This window comes from Vanellus vanellus, assembly GCF_965231255.1.
Source record: "Vanellus vanellus genome assembly, chromosome: 16".
In the NCBI taxonomy this organism is placed as follows: Eukaryota; Metazoa; Chordata; class Aves; order Charadriiformes; family Charadriidae; genus Vanellus; species Vanellus vanellus.
In genome coordinates, this window is record NC_138921.1 from 3,824,745 (window position 1) to 3,841,131 (window position 16,387).

The 16,387-nt window shown below is 49.7% G+C and overlaps 1 protein-coding gene across 3 annotated transcripts in view; it reads left to right on the forward strand.

The window, feature by feature from the left end:
• The first annotated feature begins 512 nt into the window (after positions 1-512).
• Positions 513-16,387, forward strand: part of RBM19 (RNA binding motif protein 19) — a 105,688-nt gene continuing 89,813 nt past the window's right edge. For 2 of the 3 annotated variants that reach the window (XM_082491607.1, XM_082491606.1), the window contains exons 1-18: positions 513-629; positions 1,491-1,673; positions 2,251-2,382; positions 2,614-2,652; positions 3,218-3,437; positions 4,544-4,812; positions 5,325-5,399; positions 5,658-5,736; positions 6,476-6,547; positions 7,262-7,462; positions 8,285-8,415; positions 8,814-8,935; positions 9,721-9,817; positions 10,240-10,350; positions 10,841-11,041; positions 11,548-11,665; positions 14,024-14,172; positions 15,414-15,474. In XM_082491607.1, coding sequence (XP_082347733.1) covers positions 594-629; positions 1,491-1,673; positions 2,251-2,382; positions 2,614-2,652; positions 3,218-3,437; positions 4,544-4,812; positions 5,325-5,399; positions 5,658-5,736; positions 6,476-6,547; positions 7,262-7,462; positions 8,285-8,415; positions 8,814-8,935; positions 9,721-9,817; positions 10,240-10,350; positions 10,841-11,041; positions 11,548-11,665; positions 14,024-14,172; positions 15,414-15,474 — 2,296 coding nt within the window. In that variant the 5' untranslated portion in view covers positions 513-593. Of the gene's footprint in view, positions 630-1,490; positions 1,674-2,250; positions 2,383-2,613; positions 2,653-3,217; positions 3,438-4,543; positions 4,813-5,324; positions 5,400-5,657; positions 5,737-6,475; positions 6,548-7,261; positions 7,463-8,284; positions 8,416-8,813; positions 8,936-9,720; positions 9,818-10,239; positions 10,351-10,840; positions 11,042-11,547; positions 11,666-14,023; positions 14,173-15,413; positions 15,475-15,718; positions 16,328-16,387 lie in introns of those variants that run through there. The other variant, XM_082491608.1, reaches the window with a different exon arrangement.

A 16,387-nucleotide genomic window follows, 5' to 3' on the forward strand; every position in this document is an offset into this window, starting at 1 on the left:
TCCCTCGCTCCTGTTCCCCTTCCCTCCTTGCCCCTGCTGCGAGGGGTTAAGGTGGGAGAGCGGTCACGCCGCAGCTTCCCCCCCTCCTCTTCCCCCCGGCGTTAAACCCAACTCCTCGACAGCCCCCGCGGGTGCTTTTGCGGGTGCCCGGCTCGGGGCTGCCGGGAGCGGGCAGCGGCGGGCGCGGAGCTCCCTCCTCCGGCCCCGCCGAGCAGAGCGGCCTGGCCTGGGCGGGGGGCTGCGGCCGCACGTCCCGGAGAAACCCGGCGGTGGGCAACGGATCACCTCCCTGCCACCCCCGGTCCCTGCCCGCTTGATGCTCTATTGATGCTCCCTCTTGTCCCACCACACCGGCGGTCCTCCGCTCCAGCCGGGCCCGCCCGGTTGCGAGGGCCCCGTTGCTAAGGCCGTTGCTAAGGGCCCGTCGTCAGCATCCGGGTCCCGCCTCGGGCGCCTGCGCGCTGCGGCTCCGCGCCCACGTGACTCAGAGAAAAGATGGCGGCGCCCCCGGAGCGGCGTGTGCGGCGCTGAGGGCGGCGGGGCCTTGCGCTGGGGCGGCTTGTTTCTGTCGCGGCTCGCTGTCTGTCGTCGCCATGTCGCGGCTTATCGTGAAGAACCTCCCCAACGGGGTGAGGCCGCCCCACGGTTTGCGGCGTCTGCGGGGTGGAAGGGGGTCTTGCGGGCTTAGAGATGGGTCTGAGGGGACGCCCCGGGGGGACGCGGGCTCCTGGGTGGGGAGAGGCCCCGGGAGGGGAGAGGGCTCTCGGTGCGGTGGGGACGGGGGTGAGTGCGGAGATCCCCTGGGAGAGAGGGCCCTCGGTTCGGGGTGGGGGGAGAAAGGTGTCTTGGTGGGGGAGCAGGGAGGCGTCCGGGGGGAAGGGGCTCTAAGGGTGGAAAGAGTCGTGGAGATGTGTGGGGAGGGCGGGGAGGCACCCTTGGGGGTCGGATGGTGGGGGACCCTGGGCAGGGAGTGCCCCAGGAGCAGTCAGGGAGATGCCCTGGTTGAGGGGGAGGACGAGTGGGCTGGGGAGGTGCCCCAGGGGAGGGGAGCTGTCAGCCCCTCGGTGGGGGGGTGTAGCTTGTTGTGGTCACTGTCTTCCCCTCATTCTCCAGCAGCTGGGCATAGGTGTGCACTGTGCTGCTCTGCTGCCAGCTGAGCCCCCCGTGAGGGTGTCACCGTGCCTGTGGTTGAATTTGGGGCTTGATTGTGGCAGCCCAGTGCTGTAGGTCTCTGGGCTCCCTGAGAGCTGGGCGCACCCTTTAGCTGTGGGGGTGTTGCAGACAGAGATCTGTACGTGTAGTGGGTTCATGGTGGAGATGAAGCAGTTTGATAGCTGATGGGTGGTATTTTTTCTCAGCGTTGCCACAATATGGTGTGGGTTCCTACAGCACTTCAGAAGCCCTCTGATAGCAAATGTCTTTCTTTGGATGCAAAGCATCTCTCACTTCACTGCTGATTTGCCTTCCTGTTGTTCCTCCATGTTTCCCAGATGAAGGAAGATCGCTTTCGGAAATTGTTTGCCGCCTTTGGCACGCTGACCGATTGTTGCCTGAAGTTCACCAAGGATGGCAAGTTCCGGAAATTTGGCTTCATTGGCTACAAGTCTGAAGATGAAGCTCAAACAGCACTGAACCATTTCAACAGAAGTTTCATAGACACCTCTAGAGTCACAGTGAGTTGATCTTTAAAAATACCTTCTTTTGATTCTTCAGAAAGTTTGTCTTTGGAGTTTTTGGTGGTCTTAGAGGTGAATAGCCAGGGGCCAAGAAAGCCTAAAGATCAAGTCCTCTGCAGCAAAACAGCAAAGCTTGGTGCCAGGTGTCACTGCTGGAGTCTCAAGCGGGTACTTGATTCAGACGGCTGTGTTTGCGCACTAGTAGCGATTTCAGTGCTGGTTAGAACAGCAGCATCAGGTTTTGAGCTGTCATAATCTGAGCTTTTGAGCTTGAGGTCATTTTTTATTTAAAGTCCTTCATCTTGCTGTTCTGGACAGAGGATGGTTCGTGCTAAGGAGGACAACTTGTTTGACTGTGCTTAAATGAGCACAACAAACTGTTCCCCATGTCGAGTGAACATGTGGCTCTGTGCTTCCAAAAAAAAATATCTGTGTGAAGTTGCCTGTTCTTCTGCACATCCCCCTCCATCCCATCAGTGTTATAAGAAATGTTCCTGAATGTGGCTTATCCAGCAATTACAGAACCAGACTGTTGAATTTATGTTTAATTAAAGATCTGATTGATTCTTTTCAGGTTGAGTTGTGCAAGTCTTTTGGTGACCCTTCAAAACCCAAAGCGTGGAGTAAGCACTCTCAGAAGGCCCCTACCTCAGAAAAACAGACTGAGAAACCTGTGGCAAGTGTAGCTCCTGCAGGCACAAAGAAAGTGAGTCTTGCTTGTTTCTTTGAGGCTCTGATGTATGTCAGTGACTTGGCAGAGAGATGGGTAGCCCAGTGTGTGGAGAAGAGGACAGAGTAGCTGGGATAGTGGATGTTGGTATCCTGGTTCTGGTATTTTCTGCCTTAGGATCTGTTTTCCCTGTACCATTAGGTTACCTGAGAAACGATCTTGGCTGTGCTTCTAATAATACTTTTTAAAAATGGTTTCTTTTCCTAGGATAAAAAGAAGAAAGATCCAACAGAAAACTTAAAGGAGGTGAGTTGAGGCTGAATTGCAATCCCTAAGTTCTTGCTAGCTTGTATCAAGAGTGAGAGCTGAATGACTTTTCTGTACTGCTTCCAATGCCATTAATTCAGGCAAGGTGTATGATTTAACCAACTCTATGACAGTCTAATTTTACTGTGAAAAAACATGATTTTAACAACCCCAACACTGGGACCATTTTTTTTGTAATTGTTACCTATTCCTATGTGACCACGCACTGTGTTCAGGACAACTTTGTTTCAACAATTCTGGTTTTTAACCGCGTGTGCGTTTCACTTGTACATTTTTTTTCTCTTTTTAGTTTTTTGTTTTCTTCTTTAAAGTGCTTTCTAAGCATCAATTACAAAAAAGAGTAGGACTGAGAGATCTTGAAAGACTTCAGTCACTTCAAGGGCTCACCTTGTGAGCATAAAGTGGAAGACTCCCCTCTTAGGGATTTTTATTTTTTTTTTTTTTTACATTGCAGGAAATTAGATGATATCTTTGAATTAAAACCTACTACTAGGTCTCCTGTGTCTGTCTTTACAGCTTGTCTGCTTGGTTTCTTTCTCAACAGCTGGAAGAAGATAAAACATTCCAGGAGTTCTTGGTGGTTCACCAGAAACGGTCTCAGGTGGCCACATGGGCTAATGACACTTTGGCAGAGGAGCCCAAGAAGGGAAAATCAAAGCCAGCAGCTGATTATCTCAACTTTGATTCAGATGAATCTGAGGGGCTCAGTGAGGAGGAGGAGGAGGATGGGAATGAGCCTTCTGAAGATGAGGAGGAAACTAAAGGTACCAAAAGGAGATATCACCCTTTGCTTGTCTTTGTCACGGTGAATGTGAGAGCACGTGTGCTGATCAGGCATAACTCGGGAGTCCTATCTCCAGATGAAGACAGTGTCATCAGGAAGATGGTTTCTCAAGCATGAGACTCGTTCTGTGTGCTGTTGATGTATGGTGTTTTCCCAAATGTGGGGAGATGTGGGAAATGCGGTTTCTGATATTAATGGGATGGCTTTTATGCTTTCCTGTGGGTCCTTAAGTCAAGGTCTAGGGAAAGGTAACAGGGCAAACATTTGCATCTTTCCGTTAAAAGCTCTTCTACCCTGCAGCCGCTTTCATCACCATGATTTCCAGTGCTGGATGTGGTTTCAGTTTATTTAGTAACCTGTAGCTGATATCCGTGAATTTTTCTGATCTGCCTTTGCGTATTTCTGGCAGCATCGGTGTGTCCTTGGGCCTTGTCAGTTGATGGGAAGGGACAGAGTTCAGTGTCTTGGATCGTGAAAGGAAAACTATATCTAGTGGGTTAACTTAGAAGACTAAGAAGTCTGGGCTGCAGTCTGGTGTATGTCTTCTTAGAATCCAGTGTCTCTGCGCCAGTGATCAACGTTGTTTTGGAGCCTTTCTGCCTCCTTGTATGGTATTTCCTTATGCTGTTCTTTTGGAGTGAATGGCATTTCCCCGCTGCTTCTCACCTCTCTTTGGGTAACTAAAATGATCAATTGATCTTTGGCAGGGAGGAGTGTTTTGGAGAAACAGTTTTCTCTGTCCTTTACCTTGCAAGACTCAACTGATCAATTGAAAACCTTCTCTGGGGTCTGTCTGAAGTATTTAGTTAAAAGAGAGACAAAATACTCTGCTACGGAGTTCCTCAACTGTCTTTCTAATTTGTTTTATGTGTGAACTGTTGCTTTGAAAAATAGTCATCCAGACGTGTCAGTCTGGAATTGCTGTGATAAAATTACTCTGCTATTTTCAAGCCTTTCTTCCCCTTGAAAAGGGTAGAGGAGGGGGAGGTGGTTCTTGTGATTGTGTCTGTTTCAGCTTTTCACTTGGCTGGGGAGAGAGCAGCAGCATCTGTGTATAAAAATTCTCTGGTCTCTCCTCTCTGACAGCAAAGAAAGGAGAGAAGAAGGCAGCTACCAGCAAAGACCTCTCAGATATGGATTACCTGAAATCTAAAGTGGTGAAGGATTCTTCCTCCTTATCCAGTACAGAGGAAGAAACAGATAGCGAGGAGGCGGAAGAGGAAAGTGAGAGTGAGGAGGATTCGGGCATTGCAGAAACTGTTGGTATCCACACAGATAAAAGGGGGAAGCCAAAAGCCCAACAAACACAGCAAGAAACACCAGCGGAAAAGAAGAAAAAAGGACCCACGCTAGAGGTATAGCTGAATTAGACTTTTGTCTTATCTAAAGCAGGAGCTTTCTGGGATAGAACGTGTCTGTCAGTGACTCCAGCGATGAGCTGAAAGCTTGAAGTCTGTGGGACCCCCTAGGTACCAGCTTTCTTGGCTTACTGGGCAGGAGCCATTAAAAAACTTTCCTGGATCTTCTCTTAGTGCTGATGGAATTTCTGGGAGGTGGGGCTTCCAAACAAGTGCTGCTAGTGCCCTTCTCAGAGGCTTTTCTGTTTTTCCCGTGCCTGTCTCTGTCTGGAGGAAATGCTGTTCTGCAGAAGTCTGTTTTTAGCAACTGGGTTTGACTATCCCAGGCTGATGCAGTTGCGAGAATCTCTTGATATTCTCTCCCACTGTTCAGCCTCTTGTTTGGACAAGACCAGCTTTTTGTGCTGTGACTTTTGTGGGTTTTTTTTGGTTTTTTTTTTGTTTGTTTGTTTTTTTCACTCAGCTTCTTTTATCTTTTTTTTTTTTTTTCCCTCCATCCTTCTGTCCAGAACCAAGGCAGCTCAGCAGAAGCCAGCACGCCACACACAGTGAAACTTCGTGGTGCCCCCTTGAACATCACAGAGGCAAGCTTTGCTACCGAGCTGGGAATGGAGACTTAAGGGTGTTCTCAGTGTGTAACTCGGCATGATCTTTGCAGAGGTTTCTTATCTTCACTTACGGAGCTGTATGGGCAGTTGGGGGAACTTTTGAATTGGCTTTGTGCAGAGATGTTCTATGTTGCACGTGGTGTTTTTTATCGCGTATATCAAAAAACCTAAGTCTGAAACGTGCTGCTTACTGTATCTGAGAACTTACTTAAACAATTATAATTCTTCCTGCAGCAAAAGATTCGTGAATTCTTCTTGCCTCTGAAGCCAGTGGCTATCCGGATAGGAAAAAACACCCAGGGGAAAAATACAGGTAATGTCTATACGTGGAACGGGGGTTGGATCTGTGAGTTAGAGGACCTCTGCTCTTTTTGTCTGCAATTCCAAATCACTGGCTCGCGTCCCGATGCTCACAGACCTTTGTGTGACTTTGCAGCTCACCTGCCCTAGTTGCCGTCCATAGGATGCCGTGGGCAGAGTAATGTTGGCTGTGCTTCCTTAGGAGTAGCAGCAGGAGCCTTTTCTTTGATTTGCCTCCGGAACTTTCCAAAACATCCCAAACCACGCCAAGTAAAGGCCTCTTCCTCTGGGATAGCTGCAGCAGCACCTGGGGACTTTGCTGACCTGTGCCTATGGGCTGCAGAGCAGTCTGGAGCTGTGGTGGGTCTCCTGACAGGCTGTGGCTACTGGAGGTACCCATCAGAAAAAGTGTGGAACAGATCCTTAGACCTGGCAGGGAACTTTGCTATATGCTGTTTTCCTTTCATAGTCTAACAGCAGATGCACCTTTTATTTGCTCTTGGAGATGCCTGTGAAGGCCTACTTCAGCTGTTAAGTCAGGCTTCTTTGGTGTACATATAGAGAAAAAGCTTTTAAAAGGCAGCCTTCTGGTCTGACACGGCCATTTTCAGGCTGGATTGAAACTTTAATGGGAGCTGAATGCTTTATCTATAGGAATCTATATTAAAGAAAGCCCAATTCACCCTTAATTAGCCAATTAGTGGTTGTGTGTTCCCCACATGATGCTCAGTTGGACCTTTCCTTCCTCCAAGGTTGTATCTTTGTTGACTTGAAGAGTGAAGCTGAAGTGCAAAGGGCCTTGAAGCGAAAAAAAGAATACATAGGTAAGGGCCGTTTGTTCCTTCTTGTTCTGGCTGATGTCGATGGCAGGGTGCTCAGCTGCTGAAGTGTTCGCTGCAGAAGTACCTCCCATCATTTTAATTTTTCCCAGGCAGATGGTGGGGGTGGTTTCCTCCACTCGGGGGATGCGGGATAAGCCAGGTGCTGTGTCGGGAGCAGCACAGAACTGGCAAGTGACTGAGCTGTGTGTGTTGCTCTTTGGCCCTCGTTTTTTGTCACGTGCTTCAAGTGTATCTTGTTCTCGGTATAAAAATGATACTGTTTTAAGTCTGGTTGGGATGGCGTAGGGGATTTGTACAAATGGTTCTGTAAGCCCGTGTTTGAAACCTGTTCTTGGCCTAGTCCTTAGCTGAACTACTAGAATTATATTTGCAAAAATCCCATGCGGAATGGGAGTATCTACTTGGAAGCCTGTGCGCTGGGTTTGTGCAGGCAGAAAAGTTGGAGCTCCCTGAAAGGAAGGGAGACTGTGGAGCTGTCTAGCAAACGTTATCCTGATTTTTATGAAAACTGATCTCTTGTGGCTCCCACCCCTTCTTTTCTTTTTTTTTTTAAAAACAGGCAGAGATCTGCTCAAAGCTTGTGGAATTGTAATTGCTTGTGCCACTGCTGTAAGCCCAGGCTCTTTGTGCATTGCTATTGATTGCCCACAGCCTTGGGAAGCATCTAATGTGCCTCTCTGTGTGTTTGTGGATTAGGTGGACGATGCATTGAGGTATTCCGATGCAGGAATACCCCAAAAGAAACTGTTACGGCAAAACCTGATAACCAGCCATGGCAAAGAAGGAAGAGGGACGATGAGGAAGAGGAGGACTTGTCTGAATCAGGGAGGCTTTTTGTCAGGAATCTTCCCTTTACTAGCACGGAGGAGGACTTGGAGAAGATCTTTTCCAAGTACGGTAAGTATTTGCTGTGGGACTGGGATTTGCAGGGCTACGTCTTTCCTTTGTACGCACCGAGGCTTTCTTGCTGGCTGTGAATGGACAAAGCTGTGTCCCACAATCTTGAGTATGGACCGACTCCTGTCACCTTTATTGCCTGGTTGGGGTAGCGTGTGGCTGCTTGGCTTCGAAACTGATGCTGGCCCCGTGCTTCTTTGCTTGAAGCAAGTGTGTGTGTCCTCACCCCTCTCATCGCATCTCCGATGCAACGGTAAAAATTCTTGCCAGTGTAGACTCTTGAGTCCTAGTGGGATGGGGAGGAGGAGAAGATAACCAAAAGCACCCGCTGCATGAAATGCTGATCACAGATACCTAGATGCTGTAGGCAAGACATGAATCTCTGATATACATCCCAAATTGCATTTGGCATGTCAGGTGGAAGCTTGAGGCTTCCCTTTTCTAGCTCAAAGTTAAACACATTTAAGGCTGTCTTGGCATTAGAGTGTCCTGGAGGGTAGAGAGGGTCAGGCTGTGGAAATCTTTATTCCTGACTGAAGGTAAATACAACTGCTCAGAGTTTGCCTGGTTTGTGTCGCTTGTCGAAGCCCTGTGAGCTGCCACACAGTGCACAACCGGAGTTGGAGTGCTTTTGCTGGGCTTATCTTGTCAGTCTGCAGCCACAGCTCCTCACCCAGGCTGGTGGCTGGCTGCACATCTTCTGCAGTATTCAGAGCTGCTCCCTGGCTCCTCTCCTCCCTGGCTTTGGCCAGGAGGCGCCAGTTCAGAGCGTGTGGTGGCTGTGTGAGGACACCTCTCACGGAAAAGCCTTGCCTTTTGCAGGACCCCTCTCGGAGATCCATTTCCCTATAGACAGACTGACCAAGAAATCCAAAGGATTTGCTTTCATCACCTACATGATTCCTGAGCACGCGGTGAAAGCCTATGCAGAAATGGATGGGCAAGTGTTCCAGGTACAGTGACTGATGGTTTTCCTGTGCTGCTAGACTGCTGCTGGTGGGAATATTTGTTAGTAATGTGGCCCAGCGTTTGCTTCTGGGCTTTGCTGAAAAGGTGGAGTCTCTTCTGCCTTGCTGTATGGGAACACGGTTACTTTTGGCAGAGCAGCCTGGTTTGAACAGCCTTGCAGGTACCAAAGTCTGAGCTAGAGGTGAAGATGGAGATGCGAGTCTCTCTTGCATTGCGTGCCACCCTAACTTCCAATAACGTCTCCTGTGGGAAGGAAGGTTCCCTCCTTCCACCAAGGCTGCTGGACTAGGAAAGGTGCCAGAAAATTTCCTCCACTCTGCTTAGTTCATGAACATCTGTGGGTTATTTCAGAGCTGTTTGACCTCTTCTTCCATTCCTCTAGGGTAGAATGATGCATCTTTTACCGTCCACAATCAAAAAGGAAAAAAGTGAAGATTTGGATGCAGAAGAGTCTTCCTCCTACAAAAAGCAGAAAGAGGCCAAGGACAAAGCCAACAGTGCCAGGTACAGAGGTGTCTTGTAGTGGAGCAAGACGACACAACCTGCCAAATTCCAAAGTGGCAGGAATGCATGTGGGGTCTTTGCAGGGGCTGTATAGATTACCAAAGTCAATAAAGCACTTGCTGTGCAGCTCTGTTTCCTTTATCTCTTACCTACTTGATTCTTCTGTCCAAGTAGCTCTAGTAGTTCAGTGAGCAGCAGAAATTGAGACAAATGTTGGTTTGAATGTCTCTGTGTACAACTTTATTTCTCTGGTGTCTAATAAAAATTGGTCTGATGCTGCAGTTCTTTAGTGGTTTCAAATTAAATTGGTTGGGTTTTTCTTTTCTACTTGGTTACCTGTATTTCTGAAACTTGCAGGGACTTTATCTTTCTGTGTGACAAATTAGCTTGAAAGAAGTGGCTGATACTTTCTAACTCGAAGGGGAGGGAATGCAACCTTGCTTGTGTGGGATTTGTGCTTTTAGGAAACCAGTTGAAAAAAAAACATTTGTTCCTCTGAGCCAACATCTGAACTTCCAGCTGTAACTGCAGAGCTGTGACCAGTCATGTCTAGGGAAGAAGAGCTAAGCTGCCCACACTGCAGCCTTTCTGTTCGCTCTCCAGTCATATCTCCCTCATCCTGTCCCTTCTCTAAGGATGTTCCACCCTTCTTTCCCTCTGACTCTTCACCCTGGCTGCTAATGGTTGCATTTAAAGGTGTTTTTTCTCAGGACCATTGAATAGAGAGACGCAGGTGGAAGAAGGGACCGCATGACTCTGAACCTGGCTCTTCTATCTCTTTCCAGCTCTCACAACTGGAACACATTGTTTGTGGGGACCAATGCCGTGGCTGATGCCATTGCTCAGAAGTACAACGCTTCCAAAAGCCAAGTGCTGGATCATGTGAGTTGGGTTATTGATTGGCTGGGATGGGAAATCTCTTTCCTATCTGTTTCCTCATGCCCATGGCCTTTGTGAACGAGCACCATGCAGGCTGAGAGATCATTTGTGCTGTAGCTTCTCTGTGGGACCCGAGCCTAACAGTCTCTTTGTCTGTGGAAGGCAAAGTGACACTCCCAGCCCTCCTTCCCACTCTGCTTTTGCATTTCTACATAACTAGAAGTTGATGGGAATTTACTGCTTCCTGGAAACTTCATTTTGCCTTGGGAAGTGTTCTGACTTCAACAGCAAAACTCCCAGCAGCAAAACTACCGGCAGCTTCAGAGGAGCTGTAGCATTTTACCTTCAAGCTCTTTGCCAAATTCCCTTTGCATCTGCTGCTGAGAGCAGCAGGAACAACAGGTGACTGACTTTCTTGCCTGCAGGAGAGTAAAGACAGCGTGGCAGTGAGGGTTGCTCTGGGAGAAACTGAGCTGGTCCAGGAAATTCGACGGTTCCTCATTGAGAACGGAGTCAGCCTGGATTCCTTCAGTCAGGTGAGATGCTTAGCTGGAGGCTAAGATGTGTACCTGCCTCTTCTATATGATGGCCTAGTCCTAATGTCCTCAGCTCTCTTTTTGAAATTATTAATTAAATCCTCAGCATCTTGCAGGATTGAACGCTTAGATGGGTTAGGAAATGTTCCATCCATTTGAAAATGCAACTGCCCTTGGGACGGTTGAAACACATAGCGTTATGGCTTATAGTATGACGGTCAGTTTGCTGTAGGCAGGGGAGTTGTCCTGTGTCCGTATCGGGGTGGAGCTGGAGCTCCTGTTTGGGGAACAGGGAGGTTGTACTGGGGAGTGGATCTTATAGGAAGTGTTTTCTAAATGGCTATTGGCACTCTTGGGTCCTGGAAAGGTGATGTGGCCCAAGGTGATGTGGAGTGAGAGGGCACGGTGTGTTGGATCTTCAGTTAGTAAGATATTGGGGTTTGCTTTTTTAAATCCAATCTCCCCCTTCTTCCCCCGCCGAACGTGGCAGGCTGCTGGTGAGCGGAGTAAAACGGTGATCCTGGTGAAGAACCTCCCAGCTAGCACGAGCGTAGCAGAGCTGGAGGATGTCTTCGGCAAACACGGCAGCCTGGGCCGGGTGCTGCTGCCAGAAGGAGGCATCACGGCCATTGTGGAGTTCCTGGAGCCAACCGAGGCCAAGCAAGCATTCACCAAGCTGGCCTACTCCAAGGTGAGCATGGCGAGTGGTAGGCAGCTGCTTGGAGAGTGCGGATCCTGGCTGGTTGTGAAGCTGCAGAAAGGAGTGCTTGCTTCAAGTGTGAGGGGCGGAGGACTTTGGAGGGGAAGTCAGTTATCCCAGAGGCACTGCTGTTACTCTCTATTCCTTGGATTTAGGGAGATGCCCGGTGCATCCTCGTGCAGCAGTGGGTGAGTAGGGCTCTCAACCTGCAGAAGGAGGTTGGAGGAGGGGGCTGCGACACATTTAGAAGAGCCTGGAGAGGGTTTCTTTTACCTTTCACGATGCATGAGTGTGGTACCTGGTAAACTCTGGTCCTGTGTGAGGCTGGATACAGACTCTCCTTCAGTGAGAGAGTTTAGCCAGCTGAAAAAGTTGCTCAGCTTTTCCACTGCTGTTGTTTTCTGTTACGGAGTGAGAGGAAAATAAAGCTGAGAGCAGAGATTTTTCTTCAGGCCTTGCCCTCCGCTCTTCATTTCTCCCCTGTGTTCTCTTTACAGTTTCATTCTGTGCCGTTGTATCTGGAATGGGCTCCAATGGGTGTCTTCTTCAGCCCAGCCCCTCAGAAAAAAACCCTTGAGGCTCTAGAAAAGGAGGGCGAAGCAAGGCTGGTGCCTGGTAAGAACTTTGACTTTGGGACAGAGGTATCTCTGGTTGTTTCACCTCTCCTGTATGTGTAAAGCAGCAATGCTGATATTCCTGACCCTTTGGGGACAGAACCAGCTTCACAAAGTCATCTGCATGGCCCTTAGGGTCACCCGCTCTGTCGTGCGTTAGTTGATCGTATCACACAAGCATTGTGCTCATTCCCATCCCTGCACTCCTCCCCTCCTGGATAACGTGTGGGCAGTGCAGTGCTGCTCATGGCACACAGGTCCAGTTTGGACTGGGCTAACAGGGAAGAGATTTTTGGCCCAGTCTGCTCTTGGCAGCAGCCGTTGGGAGGGCAGTAGCTGGTTTCTATAAGCTGGACCTGACCCCATGAGCGTGTGTGCAGTTGTGCCCAGTGCAAGGTCACCATCCCTGCCCGTGGGCAGCCAAGTGGGCAGTAACAATGGGAGTACTGGGCAGCAGTGGACGGAGTGGCTGACTTGCTGGTGACAGGTTGTGGGTCCCTGTGCATGTTTCTTCTGTGCTTTTGTGTCAAGCCCCGCTGTGTGCTTTGTCTGGGTGATTTCCTACCCAAAGGACACGACATTCCCTCCCTGAGTATAACCTCTTTTTCCCCGTCCCAGGGGCTGTAAAAATTAAATCTTGCCTATGTATTTTAAAACCTTTCAAGATCCTTTTAAAAAAGAAAAAAGAGGAGGCCGAAGAAGTGTGTCTTTATGTAGGTTTGTTTTGCTAGAAGATATTTCAGGACTCTGAGCTTTGGGGAGGAGGGAGAAAAGCTGATGAAAAGCCTCTTCCCGGGCTGCCGTTCTGCGCCTGGGTCACAGGGGAAGGCTGGAGCCAGGGGGAGGTGGGGGGCCACTTTATCTCCCTGTAACTGGGACCCTCACCTGGAGATAAAGGGCTTTAAGCGCTGGAGCTCCTGGAAGGCTGCTCGGGGCTGATAATAGTCTTTGCTGCCAGCCTCTGGATCTGGGAGAGGGAAGGGAGGGGATGTGCAGTGAACGCCTTGCTCACAAAAGGGCTCTGGGCAGCAGCGCGTGGCCGTGTTGTATTGTGCCAACCACAGACGGAGGCACCTCTTCATCCCGCCCCTGTCTCGCTGAATCTCTTCCTTCTTTCTTCAAACAAGCCTCCTTCAAAGGTGATCTGTTTTTTTCTGTGCCTTGTTGGCAAATATGCTGCTGGCTGGAGCGAGGAGGGTCGCACCATCCCACCAAGAAGGCTTGGGGAAAAGACAGCCCTTGGGATGGAGCTGAGGGGTCTCTGTGTACCCCTGGGCCAGTGTAGGCTCTCCTCGTACGAAATGAGGGAGAAAGAAGCCTAGAAAAATTGCTTAAGGGGATGGTAATGCCAAAGGGAGACATGTAGTTTGCCCCTTCTGAGCACAGCATCAGCTGTGCTGTAGAGGATGAAGCCGGTCTAAAAGACAAGTGGTCTGGTGAGGAAAGGAGTTGGTGAGCCAATGGATGAGAGAGAGAGCGTGTGCGTGCACTTGTGTGTATTTTCTGATGCATGCTTCAGCTTCAGTGCAGGATCCAACAGATCTCTCCCCACCCTCCCACATGTGCGAAATCTCAGTAGCTTTGAGGCTTCTTCATCGCATTAAATACAGTCATTTTAGAAGCTGGGAAGAGAGGGGAATGGATGGATGGCTGTATGGATGGAGAGAGTCAAAACGCAGTTGCCAGAGCCTCCCTCCTTGGTAAGACCAACTGCAAATGCCAGCAGGTTTGCCCGTTGAGCAGCTGTACAGTATCCAGCTTTCTCTTAACTTCCCGGCTCTGGGCAGGCACAGGCAGCTCCGCCACGGGGCTTGGGTGCCCCAGAGGAAGCTGTTGCACCAACTGCTGAATTGCAGCTTGATTATTTGGTTTTCTTTTTACAAGTTTGTCTTTGCAGAATCCCAAAGCAAAGTTTGTACAAAATAATGTGCGTTGCTGTTGGCCTGAGTGAGGTTTCTGCGTCACAGAGTGTAAACTCTGGAGGTGTTAATGCCATAGTGAACCCCTTTAAGACCACAGCCTCTGTGCTGGGTGCAGTTCCCTGTTGCCCTTCGGTACGTGTTTGGTTGCCCAGAGAGGTTGTTGAGGCCCCGTCCCTGGAGGTGTTCAGGTCCAGGGTGGACGTGGCCTTGGGCAACCTGGTCTAGTGGGAGGTGTCCCTGCCTATGGCAGGGGGGTCGGAACTCGATGATCTTCAAGGTCCCTTCCAACCCAAACCGTTCTATGATTCTATAATGCAATTGTGTTTGATAATAGGAGCTCTTTCACTGGGGAAGAAATTCAGTATACCGCCTTTGTTAGTTGAGTAGACACTGTTACAGATAAGCTCCACGTTATAAAGATTTTCTTTTTGTTTCAGGTGAAGCTTTAAAGGACTCAGAGGAAACAGCAGCACAGGGAGAAGAGGAGGAAGAAGAAGAGGAGGAGGAGGAAGAAGAAAGCATTCCTGGGTGTACCTTGTTCGTCAAAAACCTGAACTTTGCCACCACGGAAGACACACTGAAGGAGGTGAGCCATAAGTGAGGAGAGGGGTGTTGCTTAGTACAGTCCACTCAGATGGAGCGGGAGGTGGTTGAGCATGTGGTTGAGGGCCAGACGGAGATGCCTGATGGAGCAAAACCCCCGCTCCCAGCGTGGGCTGGAAGAAAGGGCTCTACTGTGCTGCAGAAGGCAGGGGGCAAGCTGTTCTTCACCTCCGTTGTGCTGAGGATAAAGTGTTTAAAGGAGTTAAATTGCAGCCAGCATGATGTAATGGGAGATGAGGGAGCACTGGATTGTACTGGGACTGGGAACCTCCGCTTTGGGATTTCAGGCATCAGCTAAGACGTATCTGAAACTGGTTTGGTGGGGTTTAATTCCACCTTGGGACAGGTGGAGGCAGTAGGAAATCTTTCTAAGACTCCTCATTTCCCATGCTTCTCCTTGGGACAAGCACTTTTACAGCTGTGATACTGCTTTGTGTGTTAAAGCAATAAATAAATAAATGATGGTTTCACTGAGATGTGCTTTTCATCTAAGCTGCTGTCAACATTGAGCTGTCTGTGCTACTTTACCTCAGCAAAGCACTTGGGAGAGATCGTAGCGTTTCTAAACCGTGTGAGATGTTAGCGGCAAAATAGGGAAAAGCAACTGGGAGTTCTTGTCTCTGCCACTTTTTGTAGCCATGGTGAAATGCCACATTTCATGGCCCAAGAAAGCTGACGCAATGTCAGTCCATCCTGGACCTGCGCTCCTCTACCTTGGGACTGTGGTACTGTGTAGAGACCCTGGTCCAGTTGGGTCTGGAGACAAATGCAGATGTTCAGAGGACTGGGACTTGTCCCCTCTTCTTTTTCTGCCTTCTGGCTGCGGTTTCACGAGGGAGTCGGGTAGATGGTTTGCAGCCCGTCCTGCGTGTCTTTTAGAAAGAGCTGTGTTTCAGGGGCATCGCAGGAGTCGCCCACCCCTGAGGGCATCTTGTAATCCATAGCGCTCCTCCAGACACCTCTGCGCTGTTTCTGAGGGGGGGTGGAGGATTTCTGGGAACATGTGTTTTGATACCTTTAAAAATCTCTGTGTGCGTGTATATTGGTACAGAAATTTCTCTTTTATAAGAAAAGACGCAGCTGCGCTGACTGCTTGTCAGGTGTGCGCTGGGGGGAGGTGGGCTTGCCAGCCTGTGCTCCTGGCTCTGGAAGAGGGCCACATTGTCACTCGAGTTGCAAGCTTGTGACAAAGGGAACTGAATCACGTGTCCAAATTCCTTGCAGACGTTCTCCAAAGTGGGAGCTGTGAAGAGCTGCACGATATCCAAGAAGAAAGACAAAGCAGGTACTCTAGATGTTGCTGTTCAATTCCTTCCCCCGGCTGGTTGCGGAGGGCTCAGGTGTGGCATTGCTTTAGCATTCATCTGGCTGAGCATTTGCGTTCCCGTTGGCGAAATCCTTAATATTTCTAGAAGTGTGCCTGTTGAAATGGCTGAAAGCAGCAACCAAAACCAGCCCGGGGTTCGGTCTAGAAGGTTAAGCTCAATTGTGGGATTTGTGGAGACGTGGCCTTCTCTTGAGATCTTTAGATGGAGAAGCCAACTCCTTCAGGATCACAGAAGGCGGCGAGATGCAAGTTGAAAGGAACCGGTGCCCCGCGATGATTAAACCTGTGCGTGACATGCTTTACCCGCGGTCACGGCCGGGATCTTCAAGGATGCCTGGTGGAGTACTGTGCGGAGTGAGCTGCGTTTGCCTTCTGCCTGCCGGCTTCCAACCCAGCGGGCTGCGGTGGCGAGCGGTGGTGCCTGTTGCGGTGTCTGTGCTCGCCTTCTGGGCGGTTGGACCGGGAAGAGTTTTGGCTTGAGGCAAGCACCGGCCAGATGGGCTGTTGTCGTCTTTCTGGATTTTAGGTTAGGGCGTCACACAGCTTTCCAGGATTTTGCCTTAGAGGGCTCCCCTTGCATGGGATACATGAAAACTTGGATCCACTGAAAAAAAAAAAAAAAAAAATAAAGTGAACTTCAGTACCACTGGCATGTCTGGCTGTAGGCGTGCTGGTGACCAGACAGCAACGTTTGCATCTAGGCTGGTCTCGTACTACCTACCACCGCGATGCCCTGCTGTCACTGTGGGGTCATCACTACAGTCTGCTGCCGTTGAGGTTTGGAAGTTGGAAACTGCGTGTTACGGTTTTGCGTGCAGGTTTTTCCTTTCGCCACCCAGCCTTAATTATGGCTCTTGTACTGGTCAGCGTG